Raw genomic sequence first — 19,012 nt, forward strand, 5'->3', positions numbered from 1 at the left:
GAGTTGGAAGGAGAGGCAGGTTTGTTTGGGTTCCTAAAGTGGGTATTGTAGCAATATTGGAAGAGGAGTCGTTTGCCATATATATATATATAGTATGGATTAAGGAAACGGTTTGTACTCCCTTGAGTTCTGTCGTGAGAACTGTCGTTGTTTATCTATGAGGTAACATCATCACCCAATCATCTACTGCATCAAAGGATTAGGAAGAGAAGCCTACAACTTCTCTGTCCCCCCTTTTTTGAATCTCTTGCCTCTTTTGAGTTATCTATCCTGCTATAGCTTTTTCTAGCAAAATTTATGTTTTTTTAGTACTTCTTTTTCTCAAAACAACTAATATAGGTTTGCTCCATCTTTCTCCACCGTGTTTTTGGTGATTTTTGGTTTGGTTGCTGGTTTGGTCTCTTCGGATCTAGATCTACGATCTTCCGTCAACTATTTCCAGACACGCGCCTCTTCAGTGGGATCACAGGCTTCTTCCGTGTCCGCCGATGGCCGCCATGACCTTAGCTGACATCCACGTACTGACGCGTGGCATGCACATGCTAGGGAGTTTGTCTCCTTTTCGGCACGTGATGGCCACATTTTTCCTTCCATCCCTTCCCCGGCCTGGTTTTAGGTGGTTTACGATGATTTCTTGTGATTTTTGCTGGAGGGAGGCTTCCCTTTGGTGGCGCGTGGTTTCCACGCGTCAGTGGCTCCCATTTCCCTCCACCATCCGGTTTTCTGTTGTTTTATTATCTGCTATTTTTTTATTTTTTTTATTTTTTATGTTATATGGGTTTTTGTTTCTCTTTATGGGAATCTACTGTATTTGAATTTGTGTTGGTTACTCTCTTTACTGCAATCCTATTTCTGGACTTTAATAGCATTGTTACTGTTCTAACCATCTTTTGGTGGTTGTTGCAGGTCTCAAGTGGAGGTGCAGTTGGGCTTGTCCTGATCTGTTTTCCTTTCACTTTTTTAACCGCCTTGAGCGGCCCCTTAAAAGGACCGGGTCATTTATTTATCACATTTTCTACTTTTTGTTCATATCTCTACACTGTTTTAGTTTGGTTTGTGTCTAATGTTGGGAAGCCCACCCTTTTTTTATTAATTGGATTAACCACTTTCTCTTCCGTTCGGATCAGAAGTGGGATGGATCCTCCCTTGTAACCCTTTCCCTTATTCAATTAGAAAAAAGAAAAAAGATATATATCTAATTGTTCTAACTATTAACCAAGAGTCAGAGTTTTCGGAGCAGAAGCCTAGTCTGACGAGATTGAGATGCAGAATGTTCCCAATGGTGCACACATTTCTCTCTCTCTCTCTCTCTCTCTCTCTCTCTCTCTCTCTCTCTCTCTCTCTCTCTCTCTCTCTCTCTCTCTCCGTTGCTTGGCCTCTCCAAGCGTTTCACTGCTACGGGAGTGGAGGAATCCAGGAACTCTCCCTGAAACACCGTCCCAAACCCACTGTGCCCGATCTTTTCTGAGAAACCCCGAGTCGCTAAATGGAGCTCTTTATAAGAAAAAACCTTGAGATTCAAGACTGGAAAACCACCAGCTTCGTCTATCGCAAACACTGAAGCTCCCGCACAGGCCGTATACGTGGCACATGCTCTCCAGTTGTGACCAGAACCTGTTCCTAGCTCTTAGTCTATGGCGACCACATGGACTGCTGCAATTGGCCCATGTAGGCCATCTTGAACCAGGACAGCGGTGGGGCCGACCTGGTGTCCAAAGGCATCAAGGTGAGCCCAAACGACGCCGTCGGAGTTAACGGGTCCTCAAACTGCCAAAAGTGATAAATGTACGATACGGTCATCTGCGGTACGTTAGAGAATGCCTTGCCGGTCCACTTCCCAGAGCTTTTTTTAGCAACTTCCATGATCTTAGAGTGCTCTGTTTTGGTTGGTTGAAGATTATGATCTTCAAATGATGCATACAATTTCATGATGCCTTATCTTTCCTATACATGCTGTGTTGGATTCGGATTTTTTTAAGAGTTTGAACGACACGGTCGGCCCTTTATCAATTTCATCAACTCTGTGGCTCTTTATAGTAAGGCCGCCAATCTATTGCACGCACAAGCCTACGAGCCATGAGATAGCCACTATAAAAAGTGCTTTAATTGAAGAAACATCCGTCTCAATGTTTCATGGCCATTTCCTTTCTCTCATATGAGATATCCTACAACTTTAGACCCAAATTCTTCCAAAAGGGAGTCAATTTTTTTTTTAAATTTTTTTTTAAGTACAGTGAAAAGAGAGAACAACAAACAAGCTTAAGAACGAAAATAAACTAACTATTAGCCAGAAAGCTAACAACTAGTTAACCTAAAAGGAGGTGGATCCCACTTACAATGGGAATAGAGGAGGGAAAAGGGGGAACAGTGGGAGTGCAGCAAAAAAAAAATCTAGCTGCGACCCAATGTGCTGCTGAGTGGGTACAGAAGTTTGCACTTATATTGACTTTTCTAACACTCCAAGAGAAAGAGGCTAAAAAAGAGTCAATGATATCTAATATAACGGATGAGATGCGCCAATCAAGCATCGAATTGATCCCAATCATTTAGGCCCCAAGACGTGCGATTATAACTCTCTCACTAGAGATAATTGTTTGTGTTTGGGTATTCGGTTCAGGCCGTGTTGAAAGAGTTAGACTCTTAATCCTAACTCTATAATTTTGTATTGAGTTCGTGTTAGATTTGCAGGTCGTATAAAAAATTGTCAGTCCTAAATGTTATTCGTCGGGTTCAAGTTGTGCCGAGGCATAGGTATTAATTTATATAGGTCAACTTTAATCCAACTCATTTTATTAAATAGATCAGACCCCTCAATCCTAACCCACTAATTTCGTGTTGAGTTCGTATCAAATTTGCAGATCGTGTAAAAAATTGTTTATTAGAAGAAATGATTAATAATCATGTCATGCCATAATCAGATATTGGGAATAGGGAATTCTGGATATATAATTTTAGATCACATAAAGTCTGCATTAATTTGCTTTAGTATATGAAGAAGAAACTTCTCAACCATTGAGCTTAATTCTATTAAATTAAGAAGTCTTTCACTTGGCAAGGGACTGGCTAGCGAGCTCATTGATGAAATCATCATTGTGGTTTATTTTCGAATGCAAGAAGTATCATTAATTAGCATATAACAAAAATTGGTCAAGATTTATTTGTATTCGAGTAGCTATTTTAGCAAAAAAACAATAAAAAAAAGGCTCGCTGATAAAGTGCGTAACAAATTTTGTTGAGCATTGTACACTCAACAAACCAATAAAAAAAATTATATGTTGCCGATCTAGGAAAAAGCGCATCTGCGCCATTACCCTAAAATGATTAGTCAATTTGGAGTTTTCATATAGTTCATTATAAAGTTCAGTTTTATCTAATAACTAGACAATGTGGATTTAACACTCATAATTATCTTTAGGGGTAATTACCTTTTCCCCCCATGAACTATCGGCCTGTGTCATTTTGCTCCCACGAACTACCACTTCGACCAAAATAGAGCATCAAACTACCATTTTTACACACTTTGCCTCCTTTTATCAGTCTAATTCATGCAAAGACTTAAATGCCCTAACTCAATTTCAAAAATGACCTAAATACCCTCATCTTAAAAAAAAACAAAAAACAAAAACTGAAGGAAAATGGGTGGCTCCGGCCACCTCTGGGGTGGCTCGTGGCCCACCCGGCCACCTCAGGGGTGGCGGCAGCCACCCCTTTTCCTTCAGGTTTTTGTTTTTTTTTTTTAATATATTAATTTTAATATTTTTTATTAATTACTATAGAGGGTATTTTGGTCTTTAAATCAAAATTAACGGTAAAAAATGGCATATTCCATCCAAATTAACGGAATTCTTGGCGGAATGGGCCAAAGTGTGTAAAAATGGTAGTTTGATGCTCTCTTTTGGTCGAAGTGGTAGTTCATGGGCGGAAAAGGTAATTACTCCTTATCTTTATAAACCATCTACTCTATGTAGACTATTCATCTTTCTAATATGAGACTAGAATGGTGCACCTGCATTGGAGGAGTTCTCCATTTACAAAAAGTAAAAATGTTTCTTTATATGAACTATAGGTATAAGAATGAAGGCATCTTCAATTCTCAGGAATAGTAGTGGAGAAAATGGAGTTATGCTGGAAAGCCCATTTGAATGACTTTATCAAGGTCAATTGGGATGCAGCTGTGGATAAAACAAGGAAGAAGATGGGTATTGGAGTTTTTATCAGAGATTGCAAGGGTGATGTATGGGCAACTTTGGCTTAGTCTAAGGACCATATAATTGCACATGATGTTGCGGAAGCCTTGGCGGCTTTAAGGGCAGTAAAATTTAGTCACGAGTCGAGATATTCTCATATTACTTTGGAAGGTGATGTTCACAAAATAGTGGAGGCTTTGGACAAATGTGGTAGTAATTGGAGCATCTATGGCTATATTATTGAAGAAACACAGAGTGTAATGAACAATTTGCAGAATTGGAAGGTTCACCATGTTCGGCGCAATCTAAATGGTACGGCTCACCGACTTGCAAGGGAAGCTTTATCTTTGAGGGAGGATCATTGTTCTCTTTAGAAAATTCTATTTTGTATCATTGATATTATTGATGTTGAGTGATGTACTTAAGTTGCTTATTTGTAAAATGAGCTTAATTCTACAAAAATAAAAAATAAAAAATGAAAAAGGAAAAATGAAGGCATCTCTTATCATTAGAAAACGACAACTACTTAAATTTCCAACGTAATAAATCAGTGCACTCATGTCCTTAGATTATGACAAGTGGATCCCAAATCTTGTTTTTTGTTTTGGGCTATGATACCAAATCTTGTTGGGTCCGCATAGTGTTTAACCTTATTTAGGTTAATTGGCTTATTGGAACTGCCGCTAAAGGCGCATGCCGTGCGCACGTGCGCACGAGCCCACAGTCCAAGTAAGTGACGTGGCCGGTGGCCCCACGATCCCATTATGATCTTATACATCCAGAAGTATTTATGTTATTGTACGTCCCTCAAAACTCCAATAGATAATTATACATGTGTCCTAAAACAAAATGTTCATCTTTAGTACTTCTATACATTTTGGCACCACCAAAATTTTTCCTTTTCTTTTTATTGGAATCGATGCATTTTATAAATAAAAAAATTAATTAATTACATGGGTTTTTTTCAAGAAAATGCTGCTCATCGCTTGGGTATAATGCTTGCTTAGCAAGTCGGTAAGCCGCCCTATTTAAATTAGATTAACATATCAACTTATTACCTTTGTAGACTATTCAATGTTCTTCGAGTGTTCTTAATAAAATGTTCATATTTATTCCAATTGTGGATGGCTTTTCTTTTGGGTAAATTAGAGATGCTGGAAACAAATTGGGACCAGCTTGGTGAGTAGTTAGCATATCAATTCAGTGGCAAGTTTTGTTGGAATTAAATTCGGACGTGACCCTGATGATGAATCAATTATCATTAACAGCGACGCTCTGAAGCTGATTAATAATGAACTTTTAAATCAGTTTTAATTCCGTGTATTATTGCTGTTAATTATTTTGAATAAACTTTTAAGAATTGCATTTATATTTTATAGTCATCCGAAGAGGATTAGCAACTACCCATCAAGTTAAAACAGTGACCCTCCGGTTGAGGTCTTGCTTAATTAAGTAAAAAAGTCACACTTGGCCCGTTCCCGTCTATCATTTTTTAATATATATATATATATATATATAAATAAAAAATAAATAAAAAATAAAAAACAAAAAAGAAGTAAAGACTTGTCATTTGCAACTATTTTTTTAATCTTAAATATATGGGATAGAAAACATGAAGCTAGATATGAAAAACTTAAAATTATATGCAAAAATAAATAAATTTAAACCTAAAATTGATTACATATTATTTATAATCGACTATGTGGTTGCAAGAAAGATTACATTTACATCTCAAAAAATAGGAGGAATGATTTTAAAATATAAATATTTTATATTTAATATAAAAATCCATTGAATTGTTAAATTAAAACTAACAATATCACATTAGACTTTTCGCCTTAAATCTTGATTTATATTGTTTCTGAACTCAAACTCAAACTCTTATCGAAAATAAATCTTTGTTTATTTATTGGAGTCATCCTTTTTCCAACCTGGAATTAAAAAGAAAAAAGAAAAAGAAAAAGAAGAGAGAGATAAACAGCCTAAACCTAGCCTTGTTGGTTAAAGTGACAGCAGTATGATGGCCAAAACTGTCTGCACTCAATTGTCTTGAATCTACCCTCTGCTTTCGGTCCAAATGGAGCAGTGGTGGGTACTGAAGAGATACATGGAATATGGTACCATTCGCTCATTTCATCCACGAGGGGATGCTGATTTTGTCGGTAAGGTAATCGGCGTAGGATGAGAAAGAGAAATTATATAAATATATTTACATTTTTTATTTTTAAATTTATTATTAAATTTATAAAATTTATATTTGAATTCTACAAATTTAAAAGTAGATTTGAATCTCACTAATTTAATAGTAAATATGAAATATGATTGCATGAATATGCGTAAAAAAATGTATCGAAAATGTATGTATATTATTTGTCGGGTGAAAATTTTGGATGAGAAAAGTTTCATCCCAATATCCCCCAGCTACGTACTTAGTAAAATTATTATGTTTGTGAAAGTGGCACAAATCATATATGATTATCATTCTTATCAGATGATTGAGATGAGGTCTATAAATTGCAGCTAAATCAGTTGAATTAAGATTTGAACAGGCACTTCAAATCCAACAAAAAAAAAAATCAATATGGGTAACCTTTTTTTTGGTGAATTAATGTAATCAACTTTGGTATAAAATTTAGTGTGAAGATCGATAGCTGTAAAAACATGTAGTATAAATATGTTTTAGAGTTTTGGCAAGCGTTTGGGTTGATTAGTGTTATTCTAGAAGGCCGCTTGACTAGAAATTTTTGTGATGATTTTAGATGCTTGAGTCGAAGCAAATTAATTAGGATGGCAAATTGATTTTGGCTAATATTGTTCAAGCGAATTATTGTTAAAGTATTAATTAATTAATTAAATTTATTATTATTTTTTTTTATCATTTTAAGCTTTTGGGATATAGTTGTTGCATGAAAACACTATTATCGGATGATTTATTACTTAGAAAAAAAAAAAAAAAAAAAAAAACCAAAAAAACCAAAAAAATTGTTTTAGTATCATACTAAAGAATAGATTAAGGATTCCTACAAATGGCTTTAGTCACTATTCCCCTTTCTCATAAAGGAATAAAACTTACTTATATGTTCATGATTAAAGTTCGTTTGAATTTATGATTTCAAAAAGTGTTATTTTAAAATATGCGATTTGAAAAACATAATTTTTAAAAACGCAGTTAAACGTTTGGCAAAATCGCGATTTAACCTTTAAAATTGTGTGTTTTAAAAAAAGCACGCACTTACTAGCGATTTGGTTTACAATCGTACTTTTTGTCTACCAAATTACTATGTCAAATGCACCATAAATAATGATTTTATTCTCTAGCCTTCACTTAAGGGAAGAAGATGAGTGTGTTCAATAACTTAGGAGGGGGTTTTTGTGTTTTAATTAAAAAAGTGTTTTGAAGCAATATAAAAGTGAAAATTGTCTTAAATTTTGGATAACTTCACAAAGGGTATCAAACTATCGGCCATTTTGAGGAAAATGTACTAAACTATCAAACGTCTCAGTTAATGGTATTCCGTTAGGATTTGCTGTTAAATCCTGCCAAAATTTTTAAAATATCCCCTATTTTTTTTTTTAGGAAAAAAAATGTTAGAATTTAGATGTTGGTAAGAATTTAACGGAATTTGAAAAAACATCCATACCTGAATATTTGAAAATTTTGATAATTTTTTTTACAACAATAAACACGAGTATTTTAAGAATTTTGGCAGGATTTAACAGCAAATCCTAACGGTCTTAACGAAGTAATCTTAAGTGAGACGTTTAGAAACTTAGATACACTAGCTTGAGACATTTGATAATTCAGTTCCCTTTTTTTTAAACAGCCGATAGTTCGATACCCTTTTATAAAATTATCCTTTTCAAAAAAAAATTGTTAGCGTTTTGCTTTACTTGTTAATATTTTGACTTTTTTAATAAAACTAAAGAGAGAGAGAGAGATCTTTTGGTGTATGTAGTAGAAAAGTAAGTATTTTATTTATAGACATGTCAATATCAAAAAGACAAAAACTTCTGAAGGAATTGTCCAAACAGACCGTATGAATACTTTCAAAATAGTAGTCAACAAAATTCAAACAGAAGCCTTATCTGAAAACGTACGTGCATCGATCATAAGGTGTAGAACTAAGCTGTCCTGTCTTAAACTATTACAAAGAGATACATATAACCCTACAACATTCTATAATAATCCCACGTCGGAAGAGCAGGAGGCCATAATTAAAGATTCCTTAAAGATAAGTAGCGAAATGGCATCGATGATTACGGTCCAATAATATATGTTGGAGCACATGGGAATTGAAGGACATGGAGAAAAATCCAGCAGTATAAGCATTGTTGCATTCTGGATTTCAGAGGAGAAAAAAGGAAAAAACTTTCTGTCATGTCATTATATGATAATGCTGATTTAAATAAGGCCAACAGAAAGCTTGAAGTAGAAGAAAAGAATTGCATCAAGGACCCCATTCATGTGCAAAAGCTAAGGCTAAGACAATGGAGCAAAGAAGTTGGCTGAATAGTGGGGTTTATAGCCCCATGGGCTTTGTACCTTTCAAAATATTGTTCTGCAGATACTGTCCGGGAAAGGAGTGGCTTTACTCTTTGGTTGATTGATTGCTTGCTGCCAACAAGAGCGGTGAAATGGGTCATGGGGGTGTGACAGTACTAGACAGATAGATGGGACTGTGGAAGTTGACACATAAATAATGTGGCACTTGATGTGTATATAAACTGGACTTTTGTGCCAAACCTTTGTTCAGGGGTGGGTGCAGCAGCTAGCAGAGGCCATGGGGGACTTCAAGCATTTGGTGATTGTAAAGTTCAAGGAAGATGTCGCGGTGGAGGAGATTTTGAAAGGGATGGAGAAGTTGGTTTCTGATATCGATGCTGTCAAGTCCTTTGAATGGTAAACCCTTCATTACCTTTTTATTTTTATTTTTTTAACAATTGCAAGGAAATTGGATAATGGGAGAAACGGGACTTAGAGCTGAATATGAGAGAATGATTTATAAGCCAGATTTACAAAGGTATCCCGTTCAAGTAATTAATGAATGATAGAAGATTCTTGATGCTTATAAACTCATAAATCTCCTGCTTTTTATAAAACAAGCATTTTTTTTTTCTTTTAACCAAGAGAATCATAGCATTTTCAGCATACCCTTTATATAAATTATATGCCTTATAATAACTACACTTTACCCCTCTCACTGGAAGCTGCAATATACTTGTCAGACAGACTCAAAAAATAGAAAAAAAAAAAAAAAAAATTGTTCTACAAGCCTATTTTTAAACATTCATAATCCCTCTCCCCTTTCCTCCCTTTCCCTTATTTTCACATCTTCCAAAAAAACATTAACTTCAAAACATTCTTAACCTTTTTTATTTTTTATATCATATTAATAATTTTTTTTATTATTATTTAAATAAAAAAACTTACTATAACACAAAAAATTTTCACTTTTTCATTTAAATTCTTTTTACTTTATATTACACTAACTACTTTTTACTTTTATTCAACAAAAAAATTTCTCCCACAAAGGAGGGGAGGGAAATTATTAAATGGGCCTCTATTTGATTTTCTGTTCATGTTATATACAGTGATGTCACTGATGTGATTACAATCACAAGAAAATGTCATATATGGTGTGTCTTCTGAACAGGGGGCAGGACATCGAAAGCCAAGAGATTCTTAGACAAGGCTTCACTCATGCGTTCTTGATGACATTTCACAAGAAGGAAGACTTCACTGCATTTCTGGGTCATCCTAATCATGTCGAATTCTCTGCAACATTTTCAGCAGCTATTGAGAAAATTGTGCTTCTTGATTTCCCAGCTGTTCTTGCCAAGGGACCAGCATGATCTAGAAAAACTGAAAAACCTTTAAAACAATTAAAAAAAAAAAAAAGAAGGCCCCCCAATTAAGTATCTGTGTCTTATTATTGTGTGCATGATCTATGTGTGTTTGCTACTACTCTTTGTGGAAATTTATTTACAAGAGATGATGAACTTGAAAAAGCTTGTACTGTGGATTTATGTTACAGTTGTTTTACATTTCCATAAGCAGACAGCTGGCCTGATTGGTGGGATTTGCTAATCTTGATTTGGGGAACTCAAAAAGAGATAAACTTACTTTTTGACTTTTTTGCTTCACCTTGTGGAATGTTACCGTTAATTGAAGAACAGCTGCTTAGTCAAATCGAGGTCCCATGATAACTATTTTGTCTGCCACAATAGTTTTTCTCCAGACTGGAGGAAAGGAAAAGGAAAAGATTGACAATTTTAAGATAAGAAAGGGGAGGAAAGCACGAGAACAAAAACAAAAAAAATTATCGCTGGATTTCTATGATTGAGAGGAAATATATATAATGGGTGCAATTTTTATTTATAAATTTTGAGAATATCTTGGGTTACGATCCCTGTGTTTTCCATGAATTAAATCTAATTTTAATCATGTGTATATAAAATTTTTGGTACTCTTCTTTTGCAAACTGGTTTTCAATGATGAGTTTTACCCAAGATTATCAATCATTTGCAATTAAAAGCAAACACCATTTCATGGGTTCGAGTTACGGAAGAGACGACCTATGAGTTAGATTAAAATACTGATAGATGAGTGGAGTCATCAAAAGATAAATGATTTACCAACCATCAGGCCAGTGTCAATAAAATGGGTCGCCGTAAACATCGATTGTAAAAGCGTGATTATATGTTACGATCTTTAAGTCCCACATGAGTGAAGTCTATTATTAACTATCTATATGAGCTATTGAGCACCCTTATCTTGTAAGCCGATTTTTAAAGATGCGTTGTATCTAAAATTTGTATCATCTAGATTGGGGGGGGGGGGGAGTGAGACCACTAATTTGAATCAATTAAAGACCAAAGTGAGAATCCAAATAAAAGGTAAGAAAAAGAAGTTTTCAGGGTAAAGGGGAATATCAAAAGAAAACACATTTTGTCTTTCTGAACATGCTTGGTTTTCCACCTTTATCTATACCATTTCATCCGGGCTGTATTCTTCACCAATTGAAAGATCAATCATGCAGACTAGCAAGATCATCCATCTTCTAAAACCTCTCCTTTTCATGCTCAATTTATTCTTCACTACTTCTTCTTCTATAGCTCAAGATGGTCGTCCGACAAGCTTTTGCGGCAAAATCCGAATCCAAGCACCCTTTTTGAATCCAAGTTCAAATGAGTCATCATCTCTATTACACCGCATGATCCAATGCAAATCCCAGAAGCTTTACTTTAGAACCTCTCTTGGTCTTTTTCCTGTCTCTTCCATCAATTACGCCAGAAAGTTCCTAACAATCTCTCACCGTCGATCCTGTTCTTCTTCACTCCACTATGTCTCTCCTCTGCTTCTCTCAGCTGGTTTTCCTTCTCCTCCACTGCCCAACTCACTTCTTCTCTTCAACTGCTCAAACAAAAGGCATCCCATATCACCCTTTGTCGGAAACTGCTCTCTCTTCCATGCATGTGGAGCTTTTTCTTCTGAAGTTCAAGAACAGCAAGAACAACCGAAAGTTTCTCCTTCATGCTTACTTGTTGATGATCTTGAAAGGGTCGGCGTGGGTTTTGATCCAAAACATTTAAATTGCTCACATTACAGCCACATACACAGATCTTTGGCTGATGATCATCACAGCTATGAAGGGTATGAGCTGGGGACAAGGATTTCCTTTGACGTGCCTGATCACGTGCCAAATCCCTGTGATGAGTGTGAGAAGCCCAACGGAAATTGCGGAGTTGGATTGAGGTGCATGTGCCACCCAAAAGAGTGTAGTAAGCATCCTGTTCTCTTACAAGTTACAAGTTTTTTTTTTTTTTGGTTTTTTCAACCGGAGTATCTGGGGCTTAGCCCGATTAGATCTATGAGACATCGTGCTAAGCGTCCTCCCCTTCTACACGAGTCGGGTAAAGCTCGGGCTTCTGTCAGTGAGCGTGACCCCAAAAATTGTCTGCATTTAAGGGTGGTTGAACTTTAGATTTAATGCTTTACGAGGCATTAAGAACAAGTGACTTACCACATGAACTATCTCCTTTAACATTCAGTTTTTAGCTATATAAATTTAAAGAGAGATTCTGACAAATGTTAAATTTAACTTTTGATTGAGAGATTGTTAAATGATAGTTTTTATGTGTTTTGTTAAAAATTTAGAGAAAAACCAAATTTAAATACACATTGTGAGTGCTCTTTTGCTTCCCTTAATATTATTTTAATATAAAAATATTTTTTTCCTAGCATCTCTTTTCTCTAGCATTTATTTGAAAAAATATTTAAATAGTATAGGAAAATTACAAGAGAACCTATTTTAAAATTTATTTGAATAGAGAAGAAAAAGAAGTTTTGGTTAAAAAAAAAAAAAAAAATCTAAGGAAGCAGCTAAGGTAAAAGTTTCATTTGGTCTTTGCTATAATTTCTGTAGTATGTGATATTAATTGATCGAAATGGTGATTTTGCAGAAAATAAGGTCATTTCTGTGGGCGGATCCATGGACCCCTTTGGTAATGTCCTCTCTTTGCTTCCTTTGGTCCTTGTGATAGTTTCCCTCATTGATATATAAGGGGAAGTAATTAAGAAAAATATATGAAATGCAAAAGCCTATTATATATATCTTTTCCTCTTTTCTTTTCTAATGGTTATCAAGTGACAGTTTCAAGTTAACCATAGTTAATATATAGGGTGCTTCCCCTAGAATACTATCATTTCTATCACAGATCTATTCTAATCAAATAACTGTTTCCCCTAAGTTGAATTCATATCTGCATATACAACCAGAACTTAACAAACGACATTTAGTATTTTTTACAGAACTCGCGAACTTGACACAAATTCCAACATGAAATTAGGAGATTATGGTTAACTTATAGATTCATATACCAATGCCTCAATACAACTCAAATCTGACACGTGAACACGAATTGCAACTGTTAAGTATAAGGTGAAAATGTTTTCTGCTCGTGTTTTCACGCTGGCATTTTGCTAATTTCAGTCACTCCTTAAACAAAGAATCTTTGGTGCATTAACTGCCAAGAAGGTAAATAAGAACACAAGTAGCACAGACCAAATGCTAAGCAGAACTATTCCACGAGCCACTTCAGAACTGATTGTCCTTGAAGAACAGGAAAAACTACTTCAAGTATCCAATGCATTTATCTTGAAAGTTGTGCCTTAACATCTTGACTATAAATGTCATCTTAAGTATATATGGGCGAGTGTAAAAATGATTGAATCCCACGTTAGAAAAATATAAAAAGTGTGAGCGGTTAATATAGCATATATAGTTGGGTCCAAATTGATGGACTTAAACTTTTCAATTGTGTGGGGTCTCAATAAAAGACTCTCCAAAATATCTAGCTCTCTAACATACCAAGAAGCACAACAGCAAAGCCCATCCATCTATCCTCTTAAACCAACAGCATCCTTTGCATAACCTGCCATATGTCATGAGTTGGAGGAGCGTTAGAATATAAATTAAATGATTAAATTCATTCTCGAACGCCAAAAAATAAAAGGCACGCCCATATTTTGAGGTCCGACGAAATGAACAGCTTCACCGTGCTTATCATTTTGTAGTCCATTATCCATACATAAAACCATACCTATGTAAAAAGGGAACTCTGTTTTTGGTTTCAACAGCATACCAAAACAGAGCAATATATTTCGTATATATAGGATTACAATTGATTGAGTGCTTTTACAGTAGTGTATACACACAAGATGAGGTCTTACTCTATTCAAGCTTTGCAAACTGATAAGAAGACAATTCAAATAATCAAGCTGTACATACTGATAAGAAAATAATTCAAATCAACGAACAAATTCGAAAATAAAAGCAGTGTGCAGTCGGACTAGATCAGACAGGCTAGAACTCAATATTTAGGTGGCTAAACTGTTGACAACAGATAAAAAATCTTCATCTCTTCTTATCTGATCTTCATTCAAATTGATTCAAATAGTCCACCCTGTTCAAGTTTGCCATCGTGTTCCTCTTGTTGTCCAAACTAGCTGATATCATGAGTTTGTCACAATTCTCTTTGTTATTAACCTTCTGATGGACGAAGTGAAAATCAATCTCAATATACTTGGTACGGGCATGAAACTCCGGGTTTGAGGCTAAGGCAATAGCCAATAGCACTAACATTGTCAAACCATAATGTGGGTTGAGAATGTAAGGGAATACACAGCTCAACCAGTAGCAATCGAATCCAGCACAGCTCAGCAGTGGCAAGCGACATTGACTGATGCTCAGTCTGTGCTTGAGCAAGAAACAACGGTTTGTTTCTTATCTGTCCAAGAAAAAAAATACATAACCCACTTGTGGAGCATTGATCATCTGGATTCCCGGCTCAATCGGAATTACAAAAAAAGAAAGATTGGTACTCTTGCTATAATATAGCCCGCAGTCTCTCAAAGGAGTTGGAAAAATCCCAAAAGACCTCAGTCCTTCGATGCAAAAGGAAACATATAAAGATTTACGGATGGTTCGATGTTAGACGCCTACGTCTCCACTAAGAAAGAGCTCAAAAAAAGCTACATCAGCTCTTATTCTTTGATAATATTAATAGTACAAAAAATTTTTATTCATACGAGAATTGAGATAGGTGAAGATAAAGATAAATATGGTAATCAAATCATTACCATCAACCTTAATTACAATCGATCCTAAAAAGGCAGTTATCCTATAAAAAAATATATACCATATCGTATATTTTACCCGCACGGCCGCACCTACTCGTGAAACAAACAACACGAATAAATCATCACATAGCTGAAAAAAAAAAAAAAAAAAAAAAAAAACATAGAATGAGAGTTGATATACATGCAAATTATGTTAAAATAAATAAATTACATATAACCCCCTCAAATTGCCACCTCATTGTCAATGTCCCCTAAACTATCAATTGTGTCAATGTCTCCCCTCTAAACTACCAAAAAAATGCCAATGTCCCTCCTAATGACAAAAATACATTTCATAAAACTATTAATTTTTTTTTTTTAAAAAAAAAAAAACTAAAAAAATTATTAAAAAAAATCTAAAATAACAAAAAGTTATACAAAAATAAAATTAAAAATAAAAACATAATAAGAATAAAAATAAAAAACAAAAACTCGTTTTTCTTCATCTTTTTTTTTTTTGGTTAAAAAAATAGTTTTATAATTTTTTATTATTAACTTTTAATTTTTTTTTTCGTTTTTCTTTTTTTTTTTTAAAAAAAAAAAAAAAAAAAGAATTTGGTTTTATTTTTTTAATTTTTTTAGTTTTAGTTTTTTTTTTTCCAAATTTATAAAGACATTTTTGACTTATTGAAAAAATATTTATGGTCATTTTCATTTTTTTGTTGGTCTTAGGAGGGACATTAACATTTTCTAGTAGTTTGAGGAGGGACGTTGATACAATTGGTAGTTTAGAGAGACATTCACAATTGAGTGATAGTTTAGAGGAATATGTATATTTTTTTAAAAATATATCTATAAAGTATATATATAAAGAAAAAAGAAAAGTACATAATAAAAGACAAGGAGCTTGTTGTTAGCAATAATTTGTGTGGCTGCTTTATCTCTCTCTCATGACTTCGACGAAAAGAGGGAGAAACATCTGTGTTTGGGTTGCCGGGGGAGGGAGGTTCCAAGCCTCCCTCCTCCTAGATTTTGTTCCTCCCTGGGTTATTCCGGTAGAGGCTAGAGTCTCCCAACCACTAGGATTTGTGGAGTTTTGAGTCTCCCTGGACTTGTTCCAGAGGTGGTTTTAGTCCTCCTAGTCTTTTTGGACTATGGAGGGTGATTTGTTTCTTAGTTTTTTTAGGGTTTCTTTGTTTCTTGGCAGGAAAACTCTCCAGAGAGGAGCCGGAGGGGGTAGAATCCGTCGTACGTGTCGCCGGCGGAACGATTTGGGGAGTCTCAGTTTTACCATTTTCTAGTTCCAGATCTGTTCTGTTCCGCCAATCTCTAGTCGACACGCGCCTCCCAGCCTTGCTTACCGTCGTCCTCCGGTTCTGCCGCTGCTTGCTACGGCTGGAAAGCTCTCCGTTGCCCGACGCATGGTCATCACGCGCTAGGGGGTTTGTCACTCCTTGGGCCGCGTGTGATGACCACGTTTTCGCCTCTGTTGCCGTGCTTGATGGCGTTCGGCGGATTTGGGTTCGGTTGCTGCAGGGGATATGCCGGCGGCGGCGCGTGTGGTACACGCACCGTCTCCGGCGGTGCATTATTCCGACGACAGCTCTTTTTTGGGTGTCTTCTTGTTCTTGATTACAGATTGTATTTGATAGGTTGCTCTGTGTTAGATTTAGCTTGGTCTTTGCTTTTTAGCACAGATTTGTGACCGACTCCATAGTGCAAGTAGAGGTTCTTATGTCAACGCAGAGGCACATTTCTGTTGACTAGGTTTATTTGTAGCAACTATCGGTATAATCTGATATTTGGGGTAACTGTAATGGGACATTTGTATCGTTATGAGTCCCTTATTGGTCTGAGTTTGTTTCTGTCTGTATCTTTGTTACCCTTTGGGTGTATTAATGAAATGATTATATTTTTCCTTCAAAAAAAATTAAAAAAAGACAAGAGGTCAAATTACGAATTTACCATGATACTTTCCGTTGAAGCAAGACATTGGCATTGGATTCTATTACTGTAGAGTCTATGGCAGACAAAAGGACTATTTTTTTTCTCCAATTTTGGTTGGATTGGTGGGGACTGGGGGTGTTGTGATATTTAAGCCGGTGGAGAATTGCAACCGCTTGCGCCGGTTTTTGGACATCTTTTGCTATGGGCCAAGCCTTGTCAATGTTGTCTCAGGCTGGCCCTTTTTAATGTCCCTCTCTCTCTCTCTCTCTCTCTCAAAACTTTTTTTTTTTTTTTTTTTTTTTGAAGTCCTCTCTTAAAACTCTTTAAGAGACCTAATTCAACAATTAAAATAATATCCATCTAATATATGATATCTTTACGAGGACGTAATCTTACTCTTCGCACTTATTTATCACGTTTATTTTATTTCAACTCGCCTGATGTATTTGAAATGATTTTTTATGTCGGTCATTAAAAAGAAAAAAAAAAAAAAAAAAAAAAAAAACTTAAAATATAGGGTTAGGGTGCTATTCTATGATCATGAGAGATATATATATATATATATATTTTCTTTTTGAAAATACAATTTTAACCCCCCATGTAGTTGTTAAAATTCTAGAACATTGAATTTTTCTGTAGTTTGTTACACAATTTTTCTGGGATGGTTATATTTAAGTGTCAAAGTCAACTTGTTATGTACTATAAAATCGAATTTTTCTTTCTTTTATGAAAACATAAAACTATATATATATATATTACGAATGAGTAAATGATAGAAAGGGTGATATTTTTGAATAATCATTTATTTTATTGAATAAAATTCAATCACCTAGAGCCATAACACTCCTTAAAAATAATACCACAGATATAATTTAGAGTTTCTTCAATCCAAATCCTATTTATGACACACAAAATAGCTTTTTTGGCTATGGTGTGAGCGGCTGTATTCGCATTTTGCTTGACATGGTCAATACTTTAAGATCTCAACTGGCTCAAACCAACTTTAATTCTACCAACGAGATGTCCAAACTTTACTCTAATTGTTGTCTAGTGCTTTAACCGTGTTGACAATCTATAGAGTGTCTTCCTCGAATATAATATCAATAAAGCCCATTTCCTTTCACAAATCCACACCATAAAAAGCTGCCAAAATTTCAGCAACAACATGGTAGACTATAACATTCTTTGTAGTACTGCATGCAGCTAGAACGACACCCTCATGATCATGAACAACAATTCCAATTCCAATTCGCCCATTCTTTTGATCCATAGCTGTATCCCAATTAACTTTATATATACCTACGAGAAGGGTCAGCCATAAAAGGAAAGAACCTGTAGAGATATAATTGATGGCAACGAAATAATTTGCGATCGTCTCCAGAATTCATCAAGAGACAAACTTGCTTCTTGGAATACTTGTTGAGGGTGAATGAACGCTTCTCCATACACCACTTCCTTTCAACGAAACCATATTTTCTAAGACAACCACCCTGAGCTCTATTTTTAGCAAGTCCCAACGTTCCATGAGGTACTTAAAAAGTTGGATAAAGTTGTGCCCCCCTTCCATTGAAGCTTTTTGGGTCCGTATCCCCATATATCTTGAGCCGAAGAGTTCCAAAGAACTGAATAGAATGCTCTTCATTTCAAGTGAAATGGAGAGGAACTGGTCTCTTGTTTTACAAGGGGCAACACAACCCCTTGTAAAATAAGAGACCGGTTCATCTCCACTTCAAATTCCTCTCCATTTAACTTGAAATGGAGAGGATCCGTTTTCCCCAAAAACATGCTGGACAGCTTCATTTCTCTTGTGCAGATTACCTAACCACGATGACTAAAATGTGCTTAATTTCTACTCTTTTTGGTTCCTCCCTAATTTGACCTTTTTTTGGTTTTCCTTTGCCGTACGTGCAGCTTAATTAATAAATTAAATTGTAATCATTTATAGTGACCGTTACCAGCCCCAACGTGGTGACACACGATTAAATGATTTTTTTTTTCTTTTTTCGTCAAAATTCATTTAGATGAAGAAAAAAGAAGAAGAAGGGAGTGGGGTGGGAAGGGGGAAATTACATTTTATCGTCTCCAATTACCATCGATTTTGTAATAACTTCATTTTCAAATTAGAAAACAAATATGATCTGCTCTCTTCTCTTCTCTTTTTCTACTTCCCGCTCTAATCACCACCCTCTCATTCTGCTATTTTCTTTTCTTTTTTGTTGTTTTTTTTCTTTTGTTTGTAAGTGTTCTACGACCAGAT

General features: G+C 35.3%; 2 protein-coding genes across 3 annotated transcripts; both read left to right on the forward strand.

Moving 5' to 3' along the window:
- The first annotated feature begins 8,689 nt into the window (after positions 1–8,689).
- LOC133878186 (stress-response A/B barrel domain-containing protein At5g22580) lies at positions 8,690–10,089 on the forward strand. The gene is made up of 2 exons (XM_062316699.1): positions 8,690–9,087; positions 9,842–10,089. Exons 1-2 carry the CDS (start codon positions 8,969–8,971, stop codon positions 10,038–10,040), a joined length of 318 nt encoding a protein of 105 aa, XP_062172683.1. The 5' UTR covers positions 8,690–8,968; the 3' UTR covers positions 10,041–10,089.
- A 1,009-nt stretch (positions 10,090–11,098) lies between these two features.
- On the forward strand, positions 11,099–16,649 carry LOC133877978 (uncharacterized). Of its 2 annotated transcripts, none has more exons than XM_062316448.1 (3): positions 11,099–11,969; positions 12,651–12,692; positions 16,016–16,649. In XM_062316448.1, exons 1-3 carry the CDS (start codon positions 11,222–11,224, stop codon positions 16,438–16,440), a joined length of 1,215 nt encoding a protein of 404 aa, XP_062172432.1. In that variant the 5' UTR covers positions 11,099–11,221; the 3' UTR covers positions 16,441–16,649. The 2 variants fall into 2 exon arrangements, with proteins under 2 accessions (XP_062172432.1, XP_062172433.1); XM_062316449.1 differs by lacking the exon at positions 16,016–16,649 and adding an exon at positions 13,181–13,206 and having other exon boundaries at positions 11,102–11,969.
- Positions 16,650–19,012: the final 2,363 nt, after the last annotated feature.

The sequence above is a fragment of the Alnus glutinosa genome, chromosome 9 (genome assembly GCF_958979055.1).
Source record: "Alnus glutinosa chromosome 9, dhAlnGlut1.1, whole genome shotgun sequence".
NCBI lineage: Eukaryota > Viridiplantae > Streptophyta > Magnoliopsida > Fagales > Betulaceae > Alnus > Alnus glutinosa.